The 14,340-nt window shown below is 51.5% G+C and overlaps 7 protein-coding genes and 1 non-coding gene across 8 annotated transcripts; 2 read left to right on the top strand and 6 right to left on the bottom strand.

Moving 5' to 3' along the window:
* Positions 1–649: 649 nt before the first annotated feature.
* On the top strand, positions 650–1,046 carry QC761_123358 (uncharacterized protein; the record flags this gene model as incomplete). Its single annotated transcript, XM_062875600.1, has 2 exons — positions 650–761; positions 835–1,046. 2 exons carry the CDS (start codon positions 650–652, stop codon positions 1,044–1,046), a joined length of 324 nt encoding a protein of 107 aa, XP_062736180.1.
* Positions 1,047–1,613: 567 nt separating this feature from the next.
* On the top strand, positions 1,614–2,370 carry QC761_123357 (uncharacterized protein; the record flags this gene model as incomplete). The annotated part of the gene is made up of 2 exons (XM_062875599.1): positions 1,614–1,973; positions 2,044–2,370. 2 exons carry the CDS (start codon positions 1,614–1,616, stop codon positions 2,368–2,370), a joined length of 687 nt encoding a protein of 228 aa, XP_062736179.1.
* An 88-nt stretch (positions 2,371–2,458) lies between these two features.
* QC761_0026910 lies at positions 2,459–2,540 on the bottom strand. Its single transcript has one exon. It is a non-coding gene; the product is annotated as a tRNA-Ser (tRNA).
* Positions 2,541–2,780: 240 nt separating this feature from the next.
* On the bottom strand, positions 2,781–4,298 carry QC761_123354 (uncharacterized protein; the record flags this gene model as incomplete). The annotated part of the gene is made up of 2 exons (XM_062875598.1): positions 2,781–3,971; positions 4,262–4,298. 2 exons carry the CDS (start codon positions 4,296–4,298, stop codon positions 2,875–2,877), a joined length of 1,134 nt encoding a protein of 377 aa, XP_062736178.1. The 3' UTR covers positions 2,781–2,874.
* Positions 4,299–5,056: 758 nt separating this feature from the next.
* QC761_123350 (uncharacterized protein) lies at positions 5,057–7,002 on the bottom strand. Its single transcript, XM_062875597.1, has 4 exons — positions 5,735–7,002; positions 5,631–5,679; positions 5,418–5,567; positions 5,057–5,346 (listed from the first exon to the last, which is right to left on the bottom strand). Exons 1-4 carry the CDS (start codon positions 6,537–6,539, stop codon positions 5,184–5,186), a joined length of 1,167 nt encoding a protein of 388 aa, XP_062736177.1. The 5' UTR covers positions 6,540–7,002; the 3' UTR covers positions 5,057–5,183.
* A 932-nt stretch (positions 7,003–7,934) lies between these two features.
* QC761_123340 (uncharacterized protein) lies at positions 7,935–9,090 on the bottom strand (the record flags this gene model as incomplete). Its single annotated transcript, XM_062875596.1, has 3 exons — positions 7,935–8,381; positions 8,598–8,848; positions 8,902–9,090. 3 exons carry the CDS (start codon positions 9,088–9,090, stop codon positions 8,216–8,218), a joined length of 606 nt encoding a protein of 201 aa, XP_062736176.1. The 3' UTR covers positions 7,935–8,215.
* A 1,648-nt stretch (positions 9,091–10,738) lies between these two features.
* On the bottom strand, positions 10,739–11,971 carry QC761_123330 (uncharacterized protein; the record flags this gene model as incomplete). Its single annotated transcript, XM_062875595.1, has 3 exons — positions 11,380–11,971; positions 11,067–11,319; positions 10,739–11,006 (listed from the first exon to the last, which is right to left on the bottom strand). Exons 2-3 carry the CDS (start codon positions 11,153–11,155, stop codon positions 10,739–10,741), a joined length of 357 nt encoding a protein of 118 aa, XP_062736175.1. The 5' UTR covers positions 11,156–11,319; positions 11,380–11,971.
* A 290-nt stretch (positions 11,972–12,261) lies between these two features.
* QC761_123320 (uncharacterized protein) lies at positions 12,262–13,689 on the bottom strand (the record flags this gene model as incomplete). Its single annotated transcript, XM_062875594.1, has 1 exon — positions 12,262–13,689. One exon carries the CDS (start codon positions 13,687–13,689, stop codon positions 12,262–12,264), a length of 1,428 nt encoding a protein of 475 aa, XP_062736174.1.
* Between the last annotated feature and the right edge of the window lie 651 nt (positions 13,690–14,340).

Genomic DNA, 14,340 nt, shown 5'->3' with positions numbered 1-14,340 from the left:
CCATTGCTTGCGCTCAGCCAAGAGTCTCGGTCTGCGGCAGGCGGCGGGCTTCAACCGGTGGATGGGATGAAGGAGACTGCAAAGAGGGTGCTTGTCAGACTTGAGGGTAGCCAAGTTGTTCTATCTGAGGTGTCTGAGGCCGTGTGATGTATCTCTCCTGTATTCCAGTTTCTTGGGTAAATCCGGCGTGCACACCGTCTGAAACGTTAGGTACTTTGCAGGTGGCATTAGGAAATGTCAAAGAGGAATAATTTGGAGGGTATAATTTGGGGTTCGCATAATTTGTTAGAGCGGAGCGTCTCGCACAACTTTGAAATTTACAAGGTTCCCAGGCGGACAGCCACAGGCTCAGAGACTGGATTTGGGTTTTTTTCAGGGCTTCAGAGTATATTTCACCAACTTCATTCAGGCTTCCATTCCATAGAACGCAAATCTCATCAAGTTTAATAGAGCTGAGCCAGCCACGACCACCATGATGGATGACATGTCACAGAAGGCGCGTTGAAAAGATTTTCAGCAGAGTCGTGCCTGAAACCTTGTCTGGTCGCTCTCCTTCCATAAATTGCGTGCCTTCCTCTACGAAGCAGCATTTTCTGCATCCCCCCATCTCTTCGATTGGCGCAATCGTGTATCTATCACCGCCGTCAAAATGCCTTATAACTTACGCCAAAAGTCGAAGCCAGTTGTCAACATGAGTCCAATCGAGGTCGAAGACAATACGATGACTCTTCTGGAGGAGTTGAAGACCGTGATGGACACCAGTCAGTATGAATTTGGTTTTGCATGCGGCGGCTCACTTCCCATTCTACACCCGGACATCAAACCCTCCGAGAGCGACAAGGCTGTACATCTTGACCCCATCGCTCTCCGTTGGAATCCTCGAGACTGCTCTATCTACCCTGCATCCCGCTCTAAGATTACCTTTCCAGAAGGTCCTCATGGGAAGCAAGATGAGCTCTTACGCGCCCTCGTCGCCGATATGCTCCCTGCAACCTTTGGCAAGGCCGGAAAGGACGTATATGATGAGAAATATCGCAAGGCGCTGAAGCGTCGACCCTACCCAGTTCTCGACCAATTTCTGCCCTTACCATGTCGGCATCATTGACACGATATCCAAACTTCTTTCTTCTGGCATCGGTCATCACACAATCAAAGCAGAGCTCTACAAACTCAATGTGTATGATGGACCATCAGGCCACCTCAGGGCACATGTCGACACCCCAAGATCTCCTTCTCAGTTTGGGTCTTTAGTAGTGTGCCTACCTGCTGAGCACTCGAAGGGGGGTGGGTGGGAGCTTGAGGTACGGCACAGGGGTGAGACGATGAAGTTCGATTGGTCAATCAAGAACTCTAAAAGCAACATGGTTCAATGGGCCGCGTTCTACAGCGATTGCGAACACGAGGTTCTTCCTGTCTCAAAGGGATACCGACTTACATTGACGTGCAATCTGTACGCCGAAACGCATTTCCGAAGCTAAACTGGCCAGGTCCATGGAAGTCGAGCTTCCTCTGATGAAGTATGCACGAAACACAAAAAACGACAAGACTTTCATGCCTAAAGGGTGGTGCTATCTGCAACTCCCTGCTTCACTCACATTGGCTAACACATCCTTATGGTTAGGCGGTTACCTTGGCTTCTACACCTCGCACGCATATCGCACACATCGGAGACCTTTTCCGCCTCGGCCATCAAAGGCATTGACCGAGCGATCTGGCAAGGTTTCCTGTCCCTGGGCTACCACGTCGACCTGCGTCCTGTTCTCATCACTGAGAGGTACGAGGACGACTCGTACAGATATGTGATGGGAAAGTACTTTCCGGCGGAAACCTACCAGAATTGGCAAGTCGGTGACGAAACTCATCTTAAACGTTTGATTAAGAGTTGGGGCATCAGCCGCTTCAAGTTCAAAGAGGTTGTTTGGATGAATGAGAGCCACGACGAGCACAAACAACGACAGCTGATGTACATGGTGGTGAGTGCTTTCGAGGCTCTGACTTCTCAGTATCCCGTAAAACATAAAGCTAACGGTATGCCATAAACAGTACAGAAACGAAGCACCGATCCACTCCGACTACTCATACTGCACCATCATCGTCCTTGTGCCCGAGTGGGACAATCAGCTTGGCGCTAGGACAAAATTGACTTCAGATCCGGACAACGAGTGCGAGTGTGTCTCTAGCCTGGATTTTGCAGATACGGATAGGGAGGAGGCCATGGCAATGGATGAGTCTGAGGAAGAAGAGGAAGATGAGTCTGGCTCCGAATATGGGGGTCAGATTCACGCGTGCTTTCTGCAACCTGAGATAGAAGGGATGTCTCCAGAGACCCTTTGGGCATATGAGGTTGTTGAAGCAAGATTGGTGAACTGAATTACAGTCGAGTAATGAAAGTAAACCGATAGCTGTAGCTTCGTACAAGTATTCTAGATTCCATTCGTTTGCTATCAAGTTCTTAGGAGGCGTGGTGGCAGAGTGGTCTAATGCGCAAGACTAGAAATCTTGTTCCTTCGGGAGCGTCTGTTCGAATCAGGCCCACGTCGAGTTTCTTTTATACCTTTTTACACCTCTCCTCCTTCTTTGAATTTTGGGCGCTTCTTTCCACTCCACAATTCTTTTGTTGAATCTGGGATGCATCGTTTTAAGCCCCCTTGATGTCCGCAACAATTTCTAACTGCGCAAACAAACCACAGGTGATTACCAACTTGCAGCTTTCACACCATACATCTGCTTTTCTTTTTACGCTCAATTCTACATCAATTCACTACTTTTTATTTTATTTATTTTCCTTAATTCTTTTTTCAATTATTTTTAAAATTTTTTATTTAGCTACAAACCAGTAACTCTGCACCACAATTCGTTCCTAATCTACTCAATTTACATCTTTTCCATCTCTTTCAGCCACACTCCACCCTCCTTTAGCGTCTCCAAATACTGCTTCCGAGCCTTCAGCCTCATCTCCTCATACCGGCCCCTGATCTCCTTTTCTTTGCGGCACCTCTCCTCCAAGACAGGCCGGTACTCAATCTCGGCCTGGAGCCAGTCCCACGTCGCCGGGCTCGGGACCTCCCTCTCAAAGGCGACTTGAGACAATGGACCATCCCCGCAGAAGCGCTCCAACAAGCGGGCGAGAAACCCCTTCGGTGACTGACCGTGGTTGAGACGGTAGAGACGGTCGGCTTCCTCGGCGGCGAGGTACGCTTTCTCGTAAGCGTCGAAACGCTCGACGATGACGCGGAAGGGGGGTCGAGGAGGGGTGGGAGGGGTGGGAGGGGGAAGGGCGGCGAGCTCCTTTGCGAGGGAGGCCTCGAGTTGAGCGCGGAGGGTGTAGAAGCACAGGGCTAGGGCGGCTCTAGCTTTTGGGGAGAGCGGGGTTGGTTCCAGGTTAGGGGTGGGAGCAGAAGCGGTGGTGGTTACCGGCGTGGGAACAGGAGCAGTGGCAAGCGCCGCCTCACGCACAACGGAGGAACCGGGAGATGGGGGTGAGGCTGTGGAGGGGGCAGGTTGCGTTTGCGCTTGTACGCGCTCGGGTGTAGGGGAGCGAACGGGTGCAGACGGAAGGACGAGCGGGAGCGAAGTGACCTCCCCGACATTCAGCTGTGCTTTGGACTCGATACTGGGCGTCTCTGCATCCGTCGCTCGCTCGACGAGTTGGGAATGCATCGTCCCTGTGTTCATCATGGCCTCGATCCTTTCTTGCACGGCAGCTTCTGCCTCTGCCTCGGCCTCCGCCTCCGCTTCGACGTCGCTGTTTGAACCAACTGATCGCTCCGAGTCGCTGTCGGACCAACTCCAGTGCTCCGAGTCACTGTCCGAGTAGTGTATGGACGCCCAGTCGCCCGTCTCTCTGGTCTGAGCGTCTTCCCAGTCTGACGACTCCGAAGAGGTTGAGTGGGTTCCTGGGCGGCGAACCATGTTTGGAGACTGTTGTACGAGGTATTCGTCGGTTGGGTTGTGCTGAATCGGTGGAAAGACTGATCAAGTCAGATATGGTTCACCAGGAGAAATGCTCGAGACAGTGGAAGGAATTGGGGGAGGGTTAAGCAACCTTATACTCGTTTCGGTCAGGGTTTGATTCCAAGAGCCACTGGTCAACGTCAAACTTTGCAGGGCTTCCGTGTGGGTAACTCAGTTTTATTTCTCTTTTGCTTTTTTAAGGTCTGGTCACCCGCCGTATTAGGTGGGTAGTGGCTTGACTTATCAACCCGTCAACCTGAAGCCAAAGCGGGAAGACACCATCAACAAGAAAGGCTAGGCGAGAAACCCCGATGCTCAAGCGAGAGATGGTAAATCCGGGCCATGCTGCAGTCTAAAGAAAAACACAAGTTACTACCACACGGGAATTGGGAATGACGTTCGGTGGTGGATGAGGACCGTCAAGGAGTGGATTTTAACCTTGTTTCCTGCTAACGTTGTGCGCAGGTGGGAAATGGCTTTTTCCGGCAAGGTGAGAAGCATCCAACGCCTGGGCAGCCAGCGACCTTTGTCATTTTTTTCTGGGTGTTGCTGAGATAAAGCTGCCCTACTTTCGACTACACAGTGAGAAGACGGGCCAGCAAACTGTGTGTTGATAACTCATATCACTCTTTTTGGTTTCACAGTTTTGAAAATTCCTCGTCTTTTTCACCCAACTCACTCGTCATACCCACTCTGTTCCGTTCGCCGACATCGATGAGAGCCTTCACAACACCACCACCTTCGGAGGTGAAACAGTACCTGGCTGGTTGGCTGATTCAAAGCACAAAGAAGTTGCGGATTCCTGCAAATATCCTGGTACCTGTGGTCCTATCAGCACTCCGATGGGACAGCCTGCCCTCGTAAGCATCTTTGAGCCAAGCGGGCATGGACAAACAGTAATCCTGCTCACCCGAGCGCTGCGTATTCGACAAGGTTGGTGGCTGTTTTCCTCTGGTCCCCGCAGCGTTCAGACTAAGGCGTGAAAACGAAGGCGGGTCGTTTGCGAGCCGTCGTGTACACAGTAAACGGACATCTCAAGTTATTATAAATACCGATCCATGGTCTCCATTTTGTACGGTCTATCATTTCTTGGCGCAGTTCATGTAGTTATCAATGTTATTAATTCATCAAAATTACCCATTTCGAATTTTTTTACCAGCATCACATCATTTCATCAGTTCCGATCTTGATCATCAAGTACATGAAAACACGAGCTCATGCCTCCCGCCTTACACCTCGGAAAACCACTCGCTGTTGGGAGCAGGGGCATAGATGGCACTCCTCAAAGGAGCCTCAAACAAATTCCGGATCTCATCAAGAGTGTAACCGGCGTTAATGGCGAGCTGAAGCATGATTCTGGCCTGAGGGCCCTGGAGGTAGCTAGCGTAGAAGCTGTGGGGGCAAGAGAATCAGTAACTGTCATCAAACATAAAATACCAGTCTTTTGACAGGAGGTAACTCACACAGGACCCTTCTCAATACCGGGCATACCAGTACCGGTCACGGAACGGGTGACAGTCACGACAGGGATGCCCTGCTTGTAGAGCTCGGCGGCAGCCTCGCGGGCGGAGGGGGAGAGAGAAGCGGCGCCAGAGCCCATGTGAACGATACCCCTGTTTTATTTCCAGTCAGTTCTGTTGTTTTCAACGATTCTCAACAGGCAGAAAGGCACTTACTTGGCACCATTGGCAACAGCCGCGTACATAAGCGAGGCGTCGAAGCCCTCTATTCAAACTCTTAGCACCTTCGAAACAAGCTGGTGACAGAAGGGAAAACTTACGGTGACCATAGAGGACGACAACGGCAGGAAGCTCAGTGGTGTTCGTCACGTCAAAGTGTGGGCGGCCGGTGGGATAGCTTGGTCCGCTGAAGTAGAAGTACGGTTGACCTCCGAGGAAAGCACCGACGTTGCCCTGCTCGATCGACCTGAAGGTGTCGGGGGTGTTGGCGTTGGACTTGGTGGAATAGTAGATGGAGGTGATACGATCGTTGAAGGCGATCAAACCACCCCTGTCCCTCGCATCGGGGGAAACGGCTGTGGCGACAGCCTGGAAGAAGTTGGAGCGGCCATCGGGGGAGATGTAGGTATCGGGTCTCATGGCACCGGTAGCGACGAATGGCTTGGAGCAGTTGAGGGTTAGGTCGACGCCAAAGGCTGTCTCCTCGAGGGTGTTGGTTCCGTGGAACATGATGCCACCTGCGATGTCTGAGCCCTCGGTGCAGAGATGACGGTTGGCATGCTGTGTGATGTTGAGGTAGAGTGAGCTGTTGAGACCGGCACTTCCTCCTGTGACTGGGAAAGAAACAACAGCCAACTGAGCCACCTTGAGGACCTCAGTGACGTTTCCGATCATGTGGTCAACGGTAACTGGGGGACCGGATCCATAGTTGATGTTGTCGAGCCGGCCGTACTTGGAGGCGGAGAGGATTGTACCGCGAGCGTTGTAGATGACAACCTTGGGCAAAGAAGAATCTGTTGAGACCCAAGTAAGATCCGAGTCAAAAGTAGACTTCTCAGCTTTGGCTTGGGATGAAATGGCAGCAAGGCCGATGGCCAACGCTGTGAGGGATTTCGAAGTGAACATCTCGAGCTCGGGGACCGAGAACTGGGTGAGCTTGGGTGTAAAGGTCCAGCGCTGATGAGGTCTGATCAGCCACAAGAATATCTGGGCTTGCCATTATCTTTAAATGCTCAATCCTGATGTTCTGGCGGGTCCTACATAGCCCCGGGAACTTCAAGACTCCTATCTTTACGAATCCCATTCTCGTCATTCTTGGAGTTCCCATCTCATCATCGCCGTGCGTATTATGGTGATATGCGGCTCCTATCAGATGTATACACCACTTAGTGGCCGATAGTCTTATCTTGCAAGTGGGGAGCGCCCTGTTTTCCGGCCCAATCCTGCGGGTCAAGCACGCGGCGGAGACCGGACTGGTCACCGAAAAAGGTAACATGCCTTATCTTGCCGGCATTCTTGGCGTCCTCCTTAAATCCGGGGGGACGGAGGCGGGGTGGGGCCGATCGGGTTGTACCGCCTGACCGGGACCACCACACTACACCGTCGCAGCTGTTTGACACGGTAGATTTGGAGTGGATGATGCCGACGAAGATGGGAAACAGTTGGTTTGGTTGCTTGGCATCAAAGAAAACGCACAATTTCAGTTGTGTGTTGGAAACTAAAGAGAGTAAAGGAAGAATGCAGAGATAAAGGGGGGAAGGCGGTTGGGGGGCGAGAGTGGTTGCAAATGGAGAAGTCGAAGAAATACAGCATCGTCCGCAGGCTTGTAAGTTAACGTGCATTGGCTATGTTGTTTATCATTGTCGACATACATTCTAGATCTACTGTAGTGTTAAATGGGCCTTCTAATGTACTCTATACACATTATCTTGTCATTCATGGGGTTGCTAAACCATTTTTAAAGGTCGTTCATACGCCTCAAAACTTTTCAGGTGTATTTTGAGTCAAAAGGTAGTCAATACGCCTTTTCGAAGCATCAATGCACCTTTGAAAATTGCTGAGCCTATTGAAATAGCTTAGGCGCATTTATGTATTGTTTGCATGGTTCAAGATGAAAGTCAGATGTGTTGAAAGAAATTTGAAAGGTATATCGTCTGCCGCTTTCTACACATGAACTATCTTCTATTTTCACATACATGGTTGCATTTGGAGCAGGGTTGTAGGTAACAACAACTTCTATACTGATATTTATAGCATATTTTCTTATGAAGTGTTCATCTACATGACTACCTGAGCTGTTTCATTTATATAGGTAGTTTCATGCCACGGAGTAAATACCCACCGGAATGTTGTCCAATTTAAATACCCACCGGAATGTTGTCCAATTTAAACCTTGGGCGAACAGGTGAAATCCTCGTCTAGAGAAGTTTAATTCGGACAGGAGCATTTGAAGAGGAGAGGAAATTAGCAAAATAGCTAGTAAATATTCCTTGCCTATACTGCTGACGGGTCATGCAAACAGCACAAATCAACTTCACTCCATAATCAGTTTCATCCATAGGGGTATCTGTGCCTCACTCCGTCGCCATCCAAGTCAAAATAAGGAAAGCAACTCCCATCCAGTGAATATCCAACTCCATTATAGCCCATCGCTTGCCACCTGGTATCATGAACAATAAAACAAAACATCAAACTCATTCCCCGTCCCCGACTGCTACCTCTCATCTGGCGTGACGACAACGACTCAATTTCCTTCACCACCCTCACAGACCAACGTGCAGCTTCACTTGCATGAAGCGCATCTATTGAGTCTGCTGGACAGGATAGGTCTGCTGTGCGGGGTACTGCTGCTCAGGCTTGACCTGGCCAAGCTCAGCTTGGCCGGCAGTGCCAGGGGCCGGGCCAGACCCCTCAGGATCTGCCAGGGAGGCACGGATGAAGAAGACCAAGTGCACAATGGAAAGAACCCTGCGGTCCAGAATGTTAGCCAATCAGGTCGGGTTGGTAGGTCCAAATTGGGAGATTTTGTAGCTTTATTGCTTGATTGCACTGGATGCACATCAGTGCGGGGTGGTATCCCCGAATTGCTGACACCCATGTGATGTTGCCGTGAGGCAGTGCGGCGCAGCTACGGGGACGGAGGAAATCCTGCTGTGAATACCGGGACAATTTGATTTTGCTTACCAGATCAAAGCACCGAGACCGGCGCAGGCACCGAGAGCTTGGCCCTCTCTCTTCCACGTAGAGTCGTAGAAACCAAAGCCATACGTGTATGAGAGCCAAAAGGAAGCGGCGCTGGCAGACCAGGCCCAGGCGGAGAGCCAAAAGATGATGTGGAGGATGTAACCGACCAGAGCACCGATACAATAGAAGAAGTGAGGGGCCCAGATCTCAATGGCTGCGGCGCCGCCGTAGACGATGAAGGACCAGATAGCCTGTGATGTGTGAGTATGAGATGAGATATAGGACTCGACAAGAGGAAGCATACTGTGAAGATGACAAGACCACCGGCGCCAGTTGGGCCACCATATCCTCCAGCATAGCCACCAAAGATTGATACGGCCCAAGCACCGAGAGCGAGTGTGACGAGTGAGAGCACCAAAATCGCGATCTTGATGTAGAGGAGCCAGAGGGGTTGAGGGGGAACGCCCTTTGCAAGGAGACCTTGAGTCGACATGATGTGGGTCTGTGGGTGACTTGGGGTGGTGTCGAGTCCGTACGAAGCTGGTGTTGTTGATATCACACAGTTCGGTTTGGCCTACAGCAATAAACCAGCTGCTCAGAAGAGGGGGAACCACCATCTTTTTATCACTTTGCTTTGGTGTCACACATCTCCTCATTTCGCATTCAAGACCTAATCAGCCAGGCCAGATTCGGCTTGGGCGGGTGCGGTTGCTCACATGCCGCATGCCTGAACGGACAGCGTGTGTCAGTTTCTGCAAGCCCAAGATGCAGTGGCGGCCTCAACAACGGTTCGGCACCCATGTCCACGCCAGGCATGGACTGACACGATGGATGAATGTACTGAGAAACGGCGCTTGTGTGTGTGTGGTGTGCCGGGGTATGTCGTTGAAACTCGATTCGCTGACGTCGTCGTGCCAAGGCCGATATGTGTGCCCCGAAGGCTGAAGAAAAGGAAACCACTGCGCAGTGAGTGAGACGTCAAATTTCAAGTGCCAAAAAGCAGACGCATAGCAGACTTTGGGTCTACTTTTGGGCCCGCAGTTGGGCTTCCCTTGGGAAAACCCTGGGAATTGTCTGCTGGACTGCCGCAACTGGTTAATGAGCTGAAGCTTCAAGTGGTGAGCACTGCCCAATATGGCGGCTTGGAAGGCTCGTGATTCGCCAGAGGATGCACACCAAGCGAGAGACAAGGGGTGTCCTAACCCGCGCCGTGGCTCGGCTTCCGCACTTTTTTTCTCTCTTGCAACTTGGCGCGGGGCTACGGCACAAGATCACGCTTCTTGGGGAGGGGTTGTTTGCTTCGCGATGGAAATTTGCTCTTGGATCTTGAGGTTTCTGGGGAAGAATGACACGAGGGTTTGTCGTTAGAGAGCAAAACCCCCCCACAACGCGTCGGCTGCCTCAATCTTGACTACCAGTGCCAAGGCGGGAGTCTGTGCATGATGATGACGGTAGTGAACGGTGTAGTTTGAGGTTTCATTATCGTGGGTCCTGGTCAATATCGCGGAACGACGACAACTGTTGTTGAGCTGGGTGTAACGACCGGTAACGGAAAGGAGCCGCGATAGGCGTTGAGGGCTTCGCTATTATTAGCCGGAACAAGTGTTGGCATTTGCTTCCGGAAGAGTGGATGAATCATCTTGAAAGATGCGGCTGAAGATAGAACGCGAGATGGTGCATTCTTCGGGTTGATCAGCCGTCAATATCGAGTGCCGTGAGACATGTGGATCGTTGATCGAGATGTCTTTTGGAAACTTTGATAGGTGGTCGAAACAGGGTCACAGGACATGGCGAGCCAATGGGTGGAGGAAAGCGCACCAAGAGATTGAGTGCCAAAGTTGCGACTGCAAGCAGCCGCAGTGTTGAACCGTGCCTTCGGTGCAGCCATCATCAGACCCGATGTCAGTCAACTCTGACAGGCTCTGTAACTGGCACCTGTTGCTCTTCGGGTTATAGGTAGCCGTACGCCTTTTCTTTCTCTATTTTCACTCGCAGCGGCATGGCAAATTGTTTAAAACAGACAGTGTAGAAATTCAATAAGCCAAATACTATCAATATGCGAATTCAAACCAATTCCCGACCGTTATCCAAACGCCCAATTCAGACCAGCAATCCCCTATATCTCAAAGCAGCATCACCGTTTAAGGGATAGTGGTAGCAACACAGCTGCCAGCACCCAAACCACTGGCACACAACCGCGTGCACCCAATGCCCAAGTCAGAAACCTTGATGCAATCACCGTTGTTGACTCTGGTGATGAGATCGCCCTTGCACCCCTCGCCGTCGTTGCGCTGGTAGGCAAACCAGGTGTCGACGCGGGAGTCGGTGCGGATGGACTTGATGTTGTCGGTGAGGGGAGCGTCACCGGTGGAGAAGCCGTTAAAGACCTTTTTGTCGACTTCATTTTGGCTAGAGGAAGTGATTAGTTAGGCTGTTTTGGGCAAGAGATGACGATAAAAGGAGGAATACCAGTTCTCGTCGTCAAACATCTTGGTCGCAGCACCGAAGGCGGTGGAGGCGAGGGAAGCGATGAAGAGGATGGTGGTGGTGGCACGCATTTTGAAAGATGGCAAGATTGATTATTTGTGTGAGTGTTTGAAAGTGTTGTTTGCTGGTGTTGTAGTTGTTGATGCTGATGAATAGTTTCTTTCAAGTGAGCGAGATCTGTCTGATTTATACTCTTTCGATCACATCCACCTCACTGCTAAAAGCCCAAGTTCTCCTACGGTATTCTCATGATGAGTTCATCCCCAGGATCTCAAACAGATCTTGGCCATCTCGCCGGTCCAATTCTCTTCTCATCAAGGCGCCTCTGCCTATTCGCCTAGTTTCGACTTGATGATGACCTTCCTGGGTTGATCGCCCCCTTGCCGCACGATACCCGCAGACCCGGCCGATCCTAAGCCGACTTCTCCGGCTCTTAGGCAGCGGAAACATTCCATAATCATGATGATGGTCGCCGGGGAAAATCATGGGATCGAACTCGGCCGAGAAATAAGGTTAAGGGATGGCCCGGATGGTGGCAGCCGTCATGGCGTCCTGGGTTGCTGGCCTCGTTGACGTTTCACGGCCTAAAAATGGAGGCGTAGCTTACTGTACTGACTCATCAGCTTTTGTTCAGTGGCATGTTCAATGGCTGACAAAATCCGACGGTGATTTGATTGAAGGGTCACAGCGGTCGGCTGGCCTCTGCGGCGTGTCGATAGGGGTCATGGCCAAGGCGGACAGCGCCGCAGTTGTTTACCACTTTGAGATGGTTACGATGATGTCATATCATTGGATGATGAATTTCAGATGAAACTGAGCAGATAGAAAGCGTACCTATATACCACCTATCTGCACATGCTATCAGCGAAGTAGCTAGCCATTGTGTGTAGACAGCGCAACGGTCAAGGAGCCGCGAGTAACCTGGCCTGACCAGTTGCGGTTGTGTGGGCCGGACTCGACCCTTCGCTTCAGGTAGTTGGTTCAAACCCATGACGGTTGCTTCTTTTGCGACTTGGTCAACACTTGCCACAGCTTTATGGAACAGAATTTCCTACAATTGATCCTGTGATGATTTAAACGGGAAAAACTGTCATCATATTCGTTACAAGATCTTCTAAACGCCAACACGTTTGCTGTTCTCTCTCTAAATTCCTGAAATGAACAAAATGTCGTGAAATCACTTCCTCTCATGAACCAACCTCCCCCTCACCCACACCTTCTTTGTATTCCTATCATCACCATTATACACCCACTTCGCAATCTTCTCCTCCCAACTCTCCCATCCAAACACATCGACATTTCCCTCCTCCCCCTCCTCTTCATCCACCTCATGAAGTCCCACAAGTTGAGCATCCCACTCCATCCCCACCTCCAACCCACCAATCTTGTCCTCCATCCCCACAACCTTCGCCCCTCCCCTCGTAGCCAGGTATAAAACCTCCTCCACGCTCAACTTATCCCTCTCTTCCGACTTCCCCTCATCCATACAAATATGCCTGCTCACCAAAACCGCATGCCTCGCCGCCTCGAGCACACTAGGCGAGTACCCCCCGCTCATATCCGTCCCCAGCCCAACCTCGATCCCCTTATCCAACAACCACCTCACCCTCGCCGCTCCAGAGGTAATCGCCGAGTTGGAGCAAGGGCAATGGCTGACTTTGCTCTTCCTCTCCGTGACCAAATCCGCTTCTTTTTCTGTCAGGTGCACCGCATGCGCCAGGATCGTTCTTGGCGTCAGCAGCCCAAACGTGTCGTACACCTCTGCGTAGCTATCCCCTGCGTCTGGGAAGAGACTCGCCACGAGGGCTATCTCGTTTTTGTTTTCACTGATGTGCGTCTGAACAGGGAGGTCGGTTTCTTTTGCTAGTTGGCCTAGCTCCTTCATCAGGGGGGCCGAACAAGCGGGTGCGAAACGGGGGGTGATGATGGGGGTGATTAGCTCCATCTTGGGGTCTTTGGACAAGACGTGATCGATGCACTGCTTTGTTTTGGCGAGGGATTCCGCCGGGGATTCGTCGAGGTAGTAGGATGGGCCGAGTTGATCCATGCATACTCTCCCGATCAGGGCGCGCTGGCCGGAGGAGAGGCACAAATCTGCCAGGAGATTGGTGGCGGGGACGTCAATGGTGGCATAGTACGCCGCAGTGGTTGTGCCGTGAGAAAGTGTCTTGCGGATGACACGGGAGTAGACCTTTTGGGCTTTTGCGAGCGAGGATAAAGACGCCTCCAAGGGGAAAGTGTAAGTGTTCAACCAGTCCAGGAGGGTCGAGTTGCCAAAGAGGCCAACGTTGGGATACTGCGAGGCGTGGAGGTGGGTGTCGATGAAGCCGGGAAAAAAGAACTGGCCGGCTTTGGCGACAACCATGTCGGTATCATCAGAGGGCCAGTTCAGCTGGGGGAGGAGTGTGCTTTTGGCCTTGGCGATGTCGGTGTCCGGGGAGATAGCGACAATGGTGCCGAGACTGTCGACTGCTACGGCGGCATTGTGAAGATACTCGAGTTCGCTGAGAGTCTTGGAGTGGACGAAAGTGCCAAGGAAGATCTTGTTCTTCGCTGGTGGCCTTGTCTCGCTCATCGCAGCGGTGGGGAAGCCGATATCCCCCATTTTGATGATGGGATAGTCTTGGAGATGACAAACGGCTTGTAAGTTTTGTCAGAAGTAAGATCCAATCGTGAACAAGGAGGTTGGTTGTACTGTGTTCCGGCCGTGCCTGGTCGGTCTTTGCTTATCAGTCCAACACTCCGTCCGTCGTATCTCCAGTTTATCTGGATCGAGATAAGTGTCGCAAAAGTCGCCAAAAAGCTCAAAAGATCAAGTCCGGAAACACAATAAACAGGAAAACCGTTTCTTATCTATTTCTGCCAGGTTTCAGAAGTGAACAACAAAGTCGATGACAACCCGCGCTTGGCAGCGCCAGCGGATATCCCCCCGCCGAGAGTGGAGTTCGGCTCTCTGCGCCCCCGAACGCGGGTCGCCGCCTGCGGGGGACACGGGTGCCGGCGTTGCCCGACCAGGCCGAGAGCAAGCACTCTTGGCAGCCGATCCGAACCGACACAGCCCGCCATCACGCTAGAACATCAAAGGAAAGACGCAACTTTTTAAAGCTTCGCTCGCTGATGAAACGATGAAACCGACAGTTTGGTCAACACTAGAACATGTGCCTGGGTGGCACCGTCATTGCCCCTGGTTTGACAGGTGTCAGGTGTCAAGACGTCACGTCACACTGGATGAACTCGTTCGGCAGTTGACCTGATA

This window comes from Podospora bellae-mahoneyi, assembly GCF_035222275.1.
Source record: "Podospora bellae-mahoneyi strain CBS 112042 chromosome 1 map unlocalized CBS112042p_1.2, whole genome shotgun sequence".
NCBI lineage: Eukaryota > Fungi > Ascomycota > Sordariomycetes > Sordariales > Podosporaceae > Podospora > Podospora bellae-mahoneyi.
This window is presented reverse-complemented; position numbering and strand designations above follow the sequence as displayed.